The sequence below is a fragment of the Fopius arisanus genome, unplaced genomic scaffold (genome assembly GCF_000806365.1).
Source record: "Fopius arisanus strain USDA-PBARC FA_bdor unplaced genomic scaffold, ASM80636v1 scaffold00002, whole genome shotgun sequence".
NCBI lineage: Eukaryota > Metazoa > Arthropoda > Insecta > Hymenoptera > Braconidae > Fopius > Fopius arisanus.
In genome coordinates, this window is record NW_011887741.1 from 1,610,364 (window position 1) to 1,625,551 (window position 15,188).

Here is a 15,188-nt window from a genome sequence, read left to right on the forward strand (position 1 = left end):
AAGATAAGAGCTACAAAAAAGGTATTCATGAAAATATCATTATCTTTCTTCAATTTCGAGATATTGGCTAAAAACTCGCCGTGAAAAAAATGCTCTTATCCTAGTTCACAACAGAATTATATAATAACAATTAATAAAAAATCGAGAAATCACTGAGAAAATTTAAAAAAGCTTACAAATATAATCTGAGGATTTTAGACCCTGAGGAATTTCTGGGGAATTCGAAAGTGAAGTTTCTAAAATTTTATCCTTTCGATTGAATAATGAAAAGATCAGTATAATTTTCTGAAAAATCCAGCATTTTTATTATTAATGCAACATTTATCGAGACTCGATGGACTGTGCGACCCGATTTTGTAATGTAAATGTGCATAATGAACGTTAAGGAATAAATGACTCGATGAAAAGAAAACTCGATTAATTTATTATTCGAAATCAAACCTGTAACGCCGAAGAAGAAACGACTTGAGCATCGATTCGCGTGTAAGGTGGTGAGTAGCAACTCTATTCTTTAATAAATAATAAATTCCATTCGGTTATCCACTCGGTGGAATTGTCCTGAGTATTATTTACAAAAGGATGAATTAAAAATGGAGGAAAAATCACGGGGAAATTCTACGTGGAGTCGTAAATTAATGAACACGTCGAGTATTTAGGAAGATTTCCCCTCAATTACAGTTTCGTGTTATTCAACTAGAAACGAATACCTAATGTTTTCCTCACTTGTACTTAACTTTCCACTTGCACTGGGGCCCCGATGACAGCAGGAATAAGGGATAAAGAGAATATAGCCCTGTCTGTTCATATAAACATGGGAGATCGTGGGAATTCATCACCTGTGACCTCATGCTATATCCGCAAATCGATATAGATGTAGAGTCGAAAAACCCTTCATGGTAACTATTCGTAGCGTGTGTACTCACCTGTCGAATATGAATTTATTATTTCTCTGTTAATTGAATTATATCGTCGAGATAATTCTCAGGAGGCACCTCTGCACCCGGGGAAATTTATTCCAATCAAATCGAAATCGGTATTCGATTTTTTACTTTCAAACATTGATTGATTAATATAAAATTCAAATGTTTCAGTAAAAATAATTTTATTGATATAAAAAAGATATTGTTCACTAGAAATAAATTATGCATTGGAAATGAAGAAGGAAATTAATATTTATTGATTATAATTGACTTTTTAAAATAGTAGAGGAATTGTAAACAAAAATGAATTTATTATTTCTCTTGTAATTGAATTATATTTCTTTTTCTCCTCCCGGGAAATTATTTCCTCCATCCGGGGAAATTAATTCTAATGAAATCGAAATCGGTATTCGATTTTTTTTCTTTAAAAATCGGTTGATTAATCTACAATTCAAACGTTCCAGTAAAAATAATTTGATTGAGACAAAAAAGATATTGTTTAGTAGAAATTAATCGCGTAGTTCAATTGAAAAATGAAAAAATTGAAGATTAATATTTATTTATTACAATTAACTTTAAAAAATAGAACGATTTTTAAATTTCGAGGAAGAAAAACAGAAAATTCAGATCTGACGAGTTAAATATCGAGAAATAGTCCGAGGACTCGACGGATCGTATCTCCGATTTCGAAATCGTTATCTCGTCATCTCGAATTAGGAAAGTTTTAAAATACAATGCAACTGCTAATGCGATTTAAAATGCGAGGGTAGCTCACCCGAATTTTCACGGGGGATTTAACTCCCGATATCATCGGTACTAAAACAGTCAATGGAATTAGATAATTATCTCTCCAAGATAGTTATCATTTAATTCACGAAAAATTTTCTAATCCGAACTGAATATTTAACGAGCGAATGATGCGATCGGAAAAATTTCATTTTCAAAAAGTTTTTTTTTTCTATAAAAACAGAATTAACGACCCAAGGAAATCAATAAGTTTATTTATTTCCCCTTCAACTTCAACATTCAAACCGTCGATTTCCCTCTGGTCGAACCCCTCATGGAAACTTCTCGCTGCACAAAGAAAAAAGTTTCAATTTTCAGGGGAAAAATAAAGGGAGAAATTACCCCTGATTTTCAGAAATATTTGCATCGAATTCAGGAAATTTAACCGCATTAAAAAAATCACCGAATTCATTTTTTTGCTTATAAACTAATAAATCAATTAACAATGGGTGCCATTGGTACCAAATTGTTAAATTCCCGATTTACCCCTGAAACGATCGGTTTCGCGGGAAAATTGTATGACCATTTTTTGTAGTTAATTAAATTTCCAATAAAAAAGTTCTTTTGATATTTTTCCTCAGAGCCAATAGTTTTGGAGATAAATGGACAATTGGAAAAATATCTACTGAAATGAAGAAAACTATGAAAATTACACCTTTTCGGTTCATGTACTGACAATGTGAATACAGCCTTTGTATGAAAAGGGGTTGTTGCGACTTAACGTGGGGTTTACTGATAATTGAAGTATAATAAAGATCGTCGGGGTGGTTTTATCGGTGGGTTGTGAGCGCCAAAGCGAACTCGAAAGGGCAGGGGATTAATGCAACTGTCTCTACATCCTGGACCCCTGGAGTGCAGCTGTCCAGGTATTTGCTCTGTATTTTTACATGAGGGTACCGCTGCTCTCTTTGCGCCTCCCATTTTTTCCCCATTTTTTCCCCATTTTTTCCCCATTTATTCACTATTTTCAAGAGGAATTTTTCCCCTGTATAACCAATCAATCATCCCCACGAGAAATGCTAGTAGTATAAAAAGGAGAAAGGAGATCGATCTCGAGATATATCGAAACTCTCGAAATGTCTCGAATGACCGTAAGGATTAAGACCCGTAAGACGATCGACCCGCCACCACCACGTCGAAATTCAAAAAGTCGCGGAAATTTGGGAATCTTCGCGGAAACCTGGGGGGGTTGGTAATTATTGCGCAAATTTTGCCGGGGGGTGGGGGCGGCAAAATTCAGAAAATTCAAAAAATTTAAAAAATTCAAAAAATCGCGAGGATTCGGAAGTGCAATCCCCGAATCATCCCGAATTTTTGAAATGCAAATTATTGCACAAATTTTTATGATTATATTCAAATATTCCAAAATATCACATTGAAATTGTATGAAAAATTGTATGAAAGTTTCCGGACGAAATTTTCCATGAAACTCACTGCAATAAATGATTGAAAAAATTATTTATTCCTCATGAAATAGTAATAATCAAAAAAATGTATTATGATTATTAAGTAACCATTAGAGCATTAGGCTCCCCAAAACTACCGGGGAAATATCTTGTGATGAAATTAATTTCAGAAATAAATTAGTAATGGAATTCAGGGCTTTTGTTGTAAGGATGTCTCAATTTTTAAGTGAAAAATTAAGTGATGCATTGATATCGCTTTTCCATTCAATGAGACACGAAAATTATCCCTAATTGTCCACAAATTCAGCCCCTTGGGTCTCCACGCTCCACTAGCAACACCCGGAGAGAGCTCCCCACAAAAACCCGAATATGGATTCAATTACACTTCATTGTGTCCCGATGTCTATAAACAAGGGTGTTTTCACAGCTGATAGTGGCCCACGGTGCACCATCGCCCCAAAAAGACAGTGAATGGAAAAATAATGAACTCGGTAAGTACAACTGAACTAATTCTCGGTAGTTATTCCATCGTTTACGGTTAAGGGGAAAAATCGACACCAAATTGATTCGAATTAATTTCCAATCATCTACTTCCCCCGACAATATCAACTCACCACCAAATTCATCTGAATTAATTACGATTTAATTAAGACTAATCTTCATCGAGAAAACGATGACAACCGAGATTCTCTCTACAATTCAATCTGATTTAATTATTTATCAGTAATTTGTTCATGAAAATACACTTCATCTCCACATCTCCTTGATGATTCGTCGACCGAAGTTGCTGAATTTTTAATTAACATTTTCGTTATAAAATATGACTAATAATAAAACCGTGGAAAAAATTAAATCCAATTAAAAATGAAGACGACACATTTTTAACGATCGTAAATGCGATGCAGAGGGTTAGATGACCCCAGGTGTTCTCCAACACCTGTATGCACTCTAGATAACGCCATAGATTTCCCGTCCATCCGGTCATCGCAATAAACAAATCATCGATTCAACATGGAGACGATAAAAATATTCAGGAAAAATATTAACATCAATATTAATATTAAAATTTAATATATAGAACCGAAATCCTCCAGCAAAATTTGCAATTTACATCCGGATTTAAATAAATGAAAAAAAAAAATGAAAATTACAAATAAATAATTACATATTATAATTATTATAAAATTATCCATTATATAATATATCATATAATTATCCATTATATAATATATCATATAATTATATTTCATGCCAATTATATATTATATTATTATTATTATTATTATATTTTATTATTTGATTAATTATTATTATTATTTGAGGAAGGTGTGAAGATGCACTTGGGGTTGAGAATAATCGGCTCGGACGTTGGTATGACAATGTCGGTGAAAATTAGCGGTCCGTGTACACCCAGTGGATCTGTTTCGAGAGGTTGGGGTGCCCATGAAATTTCTGGTCCCTTTTTTTTTTTTTGGCCTAGGGGAAGAGGCGCGAGAGAACAACAGTCGACACTTGTGCTGATCCTCGCAGCTGGAGTGACACACAAATAAAGTATTAATTCTCCATCCATAGCGGGGAGACCGTAGGAGTTGCGGGAATGATGGAATTGAATTAAAAAATTGAATAAAAAATTTGTATCGCACCGTTTTTAATCGATTTATCAGCCGCTCGTCGTCATCGTGAATTTGTAATTTTTTAGCCGTTGGGAGGTGATTTTTATTTACTGAGGGGGGAGGGGGCTGGGGAAGAGAGGATACTTTTTATTTGAGGTGGGAGGAATGAATCATATAGTAGGAATCGATATAATATGTAATATATGTGTTTGTTATATACTTTTATGAAGACTAAAGCCCTCGAAGATCGAAAAATTATTTTACAAAAAAAATTTCAGGCCTCAGGGCCTGATCTAGGAAATTCGGAGGTAAAAAGGGACTTTTTCGAAAAATCAAAATTCAATTCTTTCATATGTTCATCTCACGAACAAATGAAAATGAATCAAAAATTATTTTTCTTTAGAATCTTAAGCTTTTTAATAAATTCAAGGAAATGCTCACGTAATTCTAGATAATCAGAGCTCCCGAAAATGAAAACATTTCTCCACTTTTCCGACTATTTGACCTCCTGAGGACTCACATTTTCTGTTTGTTCTGGTACTCAACAATTGCAGAAAGCCCTAGACAAGAGTCTGCTACAAATCATGAAATATTCACCCCAGAAATTACTATGAATAGTCGAGAATGTGGAGAGCTATAGCCGAGCCATGGACACCCTAGATATTTTCCCCCGTGCGCGAACTAGAGCTGAAATAAAGAAAAACTGGTCGAAGTAAAAAAACAACATGAATTGATTGATTATTGACAATACATTCTCCTCAATATTCTAATAATAATCAATAATTACAATTCTCATTACATTCATTACTATTCTACTCTGTCACATACTGCTCTCACTATAAAAGCTCTAGAATATTAATCTGGCATTCAAAAATCGCGCAGCGCTAGAAAATCATTTATTAATCATAATCACGAAAATTGAAAACATTCGATAAATCACGATTTCTAAAAACGTAAATTACAATTAAGATCGCGTAAATCGCGAATTAAATCAATATCGTAATTTTCCTTTTGTTAACTCCTACCTAAAATATTCAAAATGATAATTAAACATTATAATGAATACTAATTAACGAGATCAACCCCATAAATTCCAACTCATGAACTAATATAATAATAATTATTATTAATAATACAAAAAAAATTGTAGTGCAACACTGGCTAGTGCTTTTTACGTGTACATGATTTTCACTTTTCCGGTGAAAATTCCAGTAAAAATTATTGTTAATTATCGGTAGCATTATCCCAATTGCAGATGCATTGAAGCACGAAACGAGGAGATACATGCATTCAGCTCTGACCTGTGAGGGAAGTCCAGGGGGTGGATAGGTGGGTAGGTGGGTGGGTGGAAAAATAGGGTGGGTATAACACCGGGGTTTAAGGGTATTTATATATAACGAAACGATCGCTACGCGTGGGAAGCACAACAGCCGGTACAACGCCATTACGCTTTTCTCATTCCCTCCTCTCTTGTCTACCCTCCGGGTTGTCTATCTCATTCGGGGATAGTGTAACGTCGCGACGCTCGCCAATATCGACGTACCCGCCCATTTGTACAGAGAGTACAGAGTCGCGCACACCCCACAGCTTTTGGTACTCTAGGACCACGCAGGTGCATCGCCATCTTGAATTTCCCAGGGCTTTCTTTAATCGTATTCTCCATCATTCATTTTTACCCCTCGTTATTTCGTCAAATCAACAATTTCGTAACTTTAACGTTATTGTGATTATTATTCACTTATGACGAGAGCTTCGATATTATCGGATATGTGGAGGGTCTTTGCCTTTTATTTTTTAGTTAATGACTCGGGTAAAAAAAATTGTAATCGGAATATTTTTAACAAATTTTCAAAAAGTTTCTGGAAAAGAAATTTTTATTTTTATTTTATTAATTGGATGAATTATTACTGTTTTTTTTAATGCAATAATTTCATTTAGAAATCAATAACATAATCTGAAATTATAAATTATTGAAAAAAATTACTTTATGATTAATTAAAAAATCGGTTTTCCTATTTTTTAAACATTCACCGAGTTACAGAAATCCCGGGATATTTTCTCCTGAAAACGATGAAAAAAAAATAACAATTTCTCATTAAATCATAATGGTAGATTTTATTTACAAATGACTGACCCTTACAATAATCTTTATCACACGATAATTACAGTAATCTGAATTCTTACAAATATAATGACTTGATTCGACTAGATTTATTTTCTCTTTTGGCTGCACTGGTGACGTCCAGGTGAAGACAGACCCCTAAAAACTAAATAACCCGATGATTTCGTAGGAAAATTTCAGTCTGCCTCCACTAACCCTTTCCCTACGACTGGACAGCGACGCAGTCCAGGGCCAAATGTTTTTCCATGCAATTTTTCAGGGTAGATGTAGGTTCTGTCCACGTCTTCGCCATTTCCATGCTCTCGTTGATGCTGTTCTTGAGAACACCGTGTTCCTCCGGTGTCCAGGCCTTGGGCATCTCCGGGCTCTCAAATTTGTCAACAGAATTATCGGATTTCGATGTATGAGTTTCCTCTGGGGACCACACCTTCCCCATCTCCATCGCCTCAATTTTTGAAAGTGTCGACGAACTCTTGGTGAGACGTGGATCCTCTGGTGTCCAGACCTTCGCGAACATCATCCCGTTGGGTGATATATCCGATTTTCTCGACCAGGAGAGTGAATGCGAGATGAAAGGATTTCCACCGTAGCCTAGAACAAATTCGAGAACTCAACACTCAACAATTTCTTGATCTTTAGATCGGGGATATCCCCAGAACTATGGGGCCCAGAGAAAAATGATTGAAAAACTTTTTATGCAAAATTCGACGCTCTACAAAAAAGGTCGTATGGAGTTCCTCCGAAAATCCAGCGGTTTTGGAGATATCCATGCAAAAAGATGGAACGAGATTCTGGGAATTGGTCAGTTTGCTGCTAAACCACCGGAACACAGGGCCTTAACGAACCGGAAGTGTTCCATCGTCGGACAATGGTCTGTTGTCATTCCTCTAAATGACCGCTGACACCTAGGGTGCTGCGATACCACCTGTGTCTTCCCATGAGGAATAACAAATCTTCTATTCCTCAAACAACAATGCGCTATTTCTGTCTAAGTTATTCATTTCGCTAGAGTCTCTGTACATAAGAAAATAGGGTAGAAATACTTGGACGAAATAATCCAGGGGTTCGGGAGTAACATGCAAAAGTCAAATGGAATGGCGGGTAACGTAAATTGGATTTAACTTACTGTGAACTATTACTTTCTCGGTATGTTCCCTTCCCGTGCACCTGGAGATGGTTCCACTGCCGTTGTGGGTGTCACTGCCTTTGTCAGCCCTCACGAGTTCTGTCAAAAATGTTATGTAACCGATGGCGAGACGGAGGGTGTCAACTTTTGACAATCGTTTCTCGTACGGTAGAGTGGGCAAATGCGCTCGCAAACCCTCGAATGCGTCATTTATGTTCTGCATACGTCTTCTTTCCCGGAGATTTGCTGCTTGTCGCTGTTGGACTGCTTGACGTGGACGTTTCAACGTCGGCCCATCCTCGTCCTCCATCATGCAATCATGACTGCGCCTGGGGAATCTTTTTTTTTAGTCAGGTATTCGGAAACGTGAAGAATCTTCAAGTGAGATTTCGAGATTTCGATTTTGTGTTTGCGGCTAGTTATGGGGGGGTGGTTGGAGCTGAATATCTTTGAATCTGAGGGAGATATAGGGTTGAGCGAAAAAAAGTTTTTGTTCCTTTTTTTATCAGCTTTATAAAAGATTTTATGACTTTTTTAGCTGGAGCTAGTTATTGTTAAGATAACTTTAGTTTTTTGAAATATGTCGGGGTCAGGTCCAGATTTTTTGGAATTAATTTTGAGGATGAATCTTTTGAAGATATCTTCGATGCGGGAGGAGATAGCGAAATTTTTGTAAAGAGTGTTTTTCAGCGTGGAAGGTAGAGCTACAAAAAATTTTCATGTGAAAATTTGGTAGATCTCTTCAGGGCTGAGATATTTTAGAAAAACCGGAATATGACAGACGACGAATTTACCTATAGTTTTCCCTCCAAAATTCCGCAATAGATTTTCACGGAAAATTCCAAAATCGACGGATTTTAGCCAATTTTCATAACAACCTTACTCGTAGCTCTAATTCCGCTCTACAAAATGTTTCCTACAAAATTTCCACCACCATCTACCATTCGAAAGATATCCCCAGAAGACTGCCTTCCAAACAAAATCCCGAAAACTAAAAATTTCCTCAACACACGTAGAAAAACCGAAGATATCTCAAAAACGAGTGAATCAATCCAAAAAAGTGATAAGCCCGATCTTGCAGCTGATAAGATTCTCTACAAATTCTTCCCAGGGCTTTGAATTCTCAAACGAGTCAGTCCCGAGATACTCCAGAGAATGTGAAAATTCATGAAGCGACGCTCGACAGTCCACACCCTCATGACTCCTTCATGACTAATATATAATTTCTATTGACTTTAATTAATTATTAATTTCCTCATGAACTTACTTCCTGGAATGTCCGTCCCTAGATCGAATCTCACGATCACTGCTGTAAATACTCTCATCATCGCTGCTATTTTCATCGAATGGATAATGTTCACTACAGTTTGAGCTTCCAGTGCTTCCAGGTGGATGCGAGGGCGGAAGTTGGGGTACCATCGGCGGTAAAACGGTGGCCGTCGGTGCACCGCAGTGTGGAGGTAGCTGTGGTATCACAGGATTCCCCAGGAACGAGTGGGCATCGTAGATATAATGCCTGTTCATCATGTCCAGCTCCAGATTGTCCACCGAGTACATCATCCCGACAGTTTCAAATTACAAACTAATGACCAGAAATTCTGACTAGATCGCTCCTTATCTCCGGTACGGTAATTACATTTTATTCTCTTTGCATTTGTAAATAATTTGCTGAGCCTTCTTCCGGGCACTTGAGCACGAGGGGGTGATCTTCAGGTCTGATACCGTTAGGACACGCGTCAGGTTGATTCTCTCAAAACACTGGCACGTGTCGTTACCCCTCGCACGTGCTCCAGATTTTTATTAAACACTTGTTCAACACTCTTTAATTGAGTGGTACACTCCACAAAATTCCAAGACATACATTCTTCAGCATTTCATCACAAAAAAAAAGACTTCATTCCCAGAATTATTCTAATGATGATTCATGAAATAATTACCACCGCTCGCAATTAATTCTGTGTTTAGCTCGGTATATTAATTTGTCTCACGTTTTTCACACATTTTATTTAATAAAATTTATCATTCATGGGTTATTCGAGATATTCTGAATTCATCCTTTCCTTCATATTTAGAAAAGGAATTTGATTAGTTGATAATTTAATTAAATCATTAGTCTATTTTTTCGTGAAGGTCGAATTGATCATTTCTAAGGTTTGAGCCGAAAAAAGACACTGTTTTTTTGGAAGTAATTACCCGTGGATTATTTATTGGAATACTTTACTGATTCCATGATTTTTCAATCAATGACTGATTAATTAATTGGGTAATTTGATTTAATGATTGAATTAAAGTCTCAGGGGGTTTGAAATTCTCTCCCGCTTTTTCGTAGAGAATGGAATGCTTCATTAATTACACACTATTCTTTTCATAGTAATCACTTTTTTATTCACACCTATTTTATCATAGTAATCACTTAATTAATATCTAATTAATTGCGAATGAGTGCGATAAGTTTGCTTTTTTTTTTCGTCGATTTTTCTTTTTTTTCAGTTGAAAAAAAAAATTCTTTTGGGAATTTGATGCGGAATAGTTAGGATAGTGAAGATAATTGCGTTATCACCGGATCGCGGTGGAGTCACGACGTTAGCGGTAACTGAGTCGTGGTGAAGTGGGAAAAGACGGGGTAAAAGCTCCAGCCGGGGTGCCCCAGGGGTCGAATGAGTCCCAGTGGTCGTCCAATCGGTGGACAGGAGGGGCGTATCTTCTCCCCCCTTGGAGTTCAACGGGGGTGATGTTGCCGCCTATTCATCGATCTGATAAGGGATGCGGTGAGTGCAAGGGGTGCAAGGGGTGAAGTGATAAGACGACACTCCATCCACCAAATTCACGTATCATTTTTCTTCAACAAAGATTTGCCGTTCCTGTACCATTCTTTCATTTATTTATTTAACAATAATGAAGGCTTCACGGGACTAGCCCCATATGATTTTTTAATTTCATATTTTTGTCTTTTATTTAAAATTAATAGTCACTTCGTTGTTATGTGTGTGATAAATAATATATATAGATGAATTTTACTTTTTGTGTATCATAATAATGATTATTTAAAAATGGTACATGCCATTTTTTTTAAGGCTTCTCCTTCATTTTAATTCAATCTTTTTTACAAAAATACAACAAATTTTTTTCGAGATCATTTTAGACAAGTGCATCAGTTTTTTTTCCACAATTAAACAAATTTTTTTTGGTCCTCGAGAGTTGGAAAAACTTTGAATTAAAAATAAAATCAAATTAATGATTTGAATGATGTTTTGTCTTTAAATTTTATGGAATTTAAAAAAGGAATGTTTAATATTTCCTGAAAGTTCCGTAAAAATTACGGAACTTTCAGGTCACTTACCGATTATGGAGTCGATTCGAAAAATTTAAATGACGGTATCGTAATTTTTCACTAATAATCCAGATAAAAATTACGAAACACCGCAGAAAAATTCCGCGACTTTAGATAAAAATTACGTGACAGTTCCCTAAAATTTCCGACAGCCACATTTCGCTCCAGAATTACGGAAACTACACGTAATTAATACCGTATATTTCTCCCTGTGTGGAACTTGATCTTTCAGTTGATTTAAATAATTCGGCAGTTTTAAAATATCTCGTTGATTTCACGAGCCAAGTGTCTCCGCGGTGCCATGTGTTTACCCCCCAATTTATAACGAAATTGTACGACGTTTTGAGGAATGGATATTTTACTGAATTCGTAATTACGGGTTTTGCTTCACCGGCCAAATGTCACCAGTGCGGTTAACCCCGGGTGCACGTGCCCAGCCACGTGCACACAATCTCCATCACCTCTCGTTATTTTATCGAATCGAAAATCTGGGATCGCTATCAGAAATTGCCAGGATCATGTGAGCAAAAATATGTTCGATGCGGTTGTGTAATTTTTATTCTATTAACCCCCAGCGCAGGAAAGAATTTTTCCTTCGCTTCGAAATTCAAATTTTGTTCAATTACTCGAGAATTTCCTGAAAATTCCTCTTACCTCTAGCTTCTCTGATAATTAAACATCACCTCCAGATCTCCTTGAATTAAATAATCATCGAATTTTCTAAATAATAATAAAAAATATTAAAAAATGAATTTTAATCAACTGGATTTTTCCAATTAATTTTTCGGATTAATGGGGAAAAATTTTCATCAAAAAATAGAAAAATCTCGAGACAGTTCTGAATATAAATATTCATATTATTTTACCAACTGGAAAACAATTTTCTCCAGCTCGCCCACGTTTTAACGTAACAAAAGGCCTCGGCTGATCCATTATTTTCATTCGGGATTACTCTCGACGTATCAGACCCGAGAATCTCATCCGCAATTGTCCATTCGTAAAATAATATCTCGGCGATTATCTCGCTTTCATTCCATTTATTTTTTTCAGCTACCGTGGATAGGGGATCGTATTTTTCATCGCGTGCAGGAGTCCGAATCGGTAATTCATCCCTCGATTTTTGAAAAACCGATTGCAGCTCGGGATAATTACAATCCGAGGTAATGAGTGAACCATCTGGACCGATTTATCACCCAACCCCGAGGAATACATCGAAGAATATTTGTCGATGATATTTATATATTTTTTATTTATTTTTTCAGGAGAAATTGCTGTGAAATTAATCTCAACGATTTCGTCTGCTCCTCGAGTAATCGTCATCGGTAAATAATACGATGTTTTTTGTGTAAGTGATGTTTAAAAACATGGGGATGATTTTTCCACGGTGTCCAACCCCCGTCGTCCTCACATCCACCACCTGGTCCCGGGTGTCTATTAATTTCTACTCAGCGTGAGTGTGAAATCGATTTAGTTACCCTCTCGAATCGAGTGCTTTCACACTCCCCTTTTATCATCTGGACCGGAATGGGATGGTATTAATTCCCAGAACACCGAAAATGTTGAAGAATTATAGTCTTTTCCAAATAAAAATTATCACGCCAAGAGAGAGTCGGGAAAATCGTCGTGAATTCACTTTCTTACAAAATTTTTATCGATTTTTTAACGGAATTTATTGCAAGACAAATACAAAACATGAAATTTTTTATAAAAGGCTATCGCCTGACGCCTTCATTTTATTTTTTATTGTTACAATTTTCGGATTAATATTATTTATTTATTATTAGAAGATTCCAGAAGCCCACCTGCCCCTTAATAAAAATATGTCGTGTTTCTTTGCTTTTGTTTTTTTTTCCTTCCAAGAATTCACAGGAAAATGTCACACCGATAGAAAGAAAAATCCAGATTCCGAGGGAAATGAACATTCTAAGAGTTCTGGAGGAGCCCCGGAAAATTGACCACTCACTCTCCCTTTTGCAATGAAAAGAACAATAACTACAACAGAAGAATCGCGTGTCGTGATAACAAATCGATGGCAAGGGGAGAATAAGGGGGAAAATATGTTCTGCGGTGCGTGAAGTGTTTTGGGGGTCGCGCCCTCTCGTCCAGGGGTCCGGGGATATCCCTGGTACATCCCCCACATACCGGAAATAGTGCATGCAGACCGGATGTGAGGATAGACATTAGACAGGTGCCCCCCACTGGGAGAGGTTTACGTGCAGTTATGACGTATACCGTTTAATTTTTTTATGATCCCATGAAAGATATCGGTTTTTTACTGGAGATGGCAGAGACTAAATTTTCAGGCTCTAAATCATCAGGGATAATTAATAAAATCCCTGTAATCACTTCCTGGTGGATGTGAACAGGAGGTGCTCGTACCAGAGCAAAAACAAATAATGATTTTTCCCAGTATTTCTGTTTATAGATTTTATCCATTTGATCATGAGAATAAACATGACCTTTTGTAAAATAAAATCTTCTCGTGATAAATTTATATTTAATTTTTTTATTTTAATTGTACATTCATGATATATTCGATATTTTATATTATAATTTTTTTTTAATTATCCAATCAATTTTTTAATGGAAAGAAAAAAAACGTTACATGTTCTCGAATAAAAAATTTCTTCGTATAAGATATTCCATACTTTAGATTATAAAATTTGATTAATTATTCAATGAACTCTTTAACAGCAGAGTATTTTCTATGGAGAAATGATGTTTGAAAAAGAAAAACGATTTGCTGACGAGAAAAATGAAAGTTTGAACTTCAAATCGATCTAGTGCGAATAGACCCGTGCGCATCGATCTGCGCAATTGGTCAAAATGGCGGTGACCCCACACAACGCGCCGCTTTGTCGTTCGTTCCCCACATTTTTTAGTAAAAACAGAGTTAAAATCGCGGAAATAATTATAACAGAGGTATTTATCAGTCGAGTATAATATCTAACAACAATTTTACGGTGAAATTCGTGGGTATTTCCATGAATTTCAAACCCTGAGAGATAAAAACATTTTTGGAACAAAAATTGCCTCGCACATCGATTTACGTCGCATCCAAGATGGCGGTGGTCATGAGGTCTATTGTACGTTTTGGCGCTTACTCCTCACATTTTTTACTAAAAGAAGGCTAAAACCGGCGAAACAAGTGCACCCGAGGTGCCAATCAGTCGAGTTGAACGGGTCGGGACGATTTTATGGAGGAATTGGCGATTATTTCAACGGAATATCATCGCTGGACCATTGAATGATTTTTTGGAGGCGAAACCCCTGCACTGTGGGCATCTACGCACACAGTCGACATGCATTTGTTGTTTATTTGTTTTTTCGCGGGAGATCCGGTAAAATCGGTGAGATAATTATGAACAATTTTGAGTTATTGAACAGTTGGGTGAAAATGATGGACAGACATAATTAGACAATGAAGTTTGGGGTTTTCGCGAATCTTCGACGAAATTAAATTTTTCGAGGGTTGCATCCAATGGGGATTGACTAACGTAGAGGCTCAGTTCTGGGGGTTGACGGCCCCCACCACCCTCGTAGTACTGCACCCCAAGAGAGGGAGGGCGCAATGGAGGGGGGAGGGTCTGCGCGTCAACCGACTCAGTAACTGCCTCAGTAGTAGTCCCGCTGTCAGAGGGACTAGTCGACGGGGTGGATAAAATTTTCGGCGTTCGAAATTGGTATTCACTGAAATTAAAAAATTCGAATTTTTCAAATATTTTGAATTTTCAAATTTCAGTGAATACCTCCTACATTTTCATGCTCCCCTGATACTTTTTTAAAAATTTAAAATTTTCCAATTTCAGTGAATACCTCCTCGATTTTAATTCTCCCCTGATACTTTTTCAAAAATTTCGAATTTTTCAATTTCAGTGAATACC

At 36.5% G+C, this 15,188-nt stretch overlaps 1 protein-coding gene across 1 annotated transcript; it reads right to left on the reverse strand.

Annotated features, from left to right (window-relative positions):
* Positions 1–6,865: 6,865 nt before the first annotated feature.
* LOC105266671 (neurogenic differentiation factor 1) lies at positions 6,866–10,565 on the reverse strand. The gene is made up of 3 exons (XM_011305018.1): positions 9,241–10,565; positions 7,974–8,302; positions 6,866–7,438 (listed from the first exon to the last, which is right to left on the reverse strand). The coding sequence occupies exons 1-3, from the start codon at positions 9,531–9,533 to the stop codon at positions 7,050–7,052; spliced, it is 1,011 nt and encodes a 336-aa protein (XP_011303320.1). The 5' UTR covers positions 9,534–10,565; the 3' UTR covers positions 6,866–7,049.
* Positions 10,566–15,188: the final 4,623 nt, after the last annotated feature.

What these genes read in the sequence shown, in the direction of transcription:
- LOC105266671 (XM_011305018.1), bottom strand. Translation starts at nt 9,533, where the DNA reads ATGATGTACTCGGTGGACAATCTGGAGCTGGACATGATGAACAGGCAT. An exon ending in AGGGACGGACATTCCAGGAA is followed by an intron (nt 8,303 to 9,240) that starts GTAAGTTCATGA and finishes AAGATTCCCCAG; the next exon opens with GCGCAGTCATGATTGCATGA. An exon ending in CGAGAAAGTAATAGTTCACA is followed by an intron (nt 7,439 to 7,973) that starts GTAAGTTAAATC and finishes AATTTGTTCTAG; the next exon opens with GCTACGGTGGAAATCCTTTC.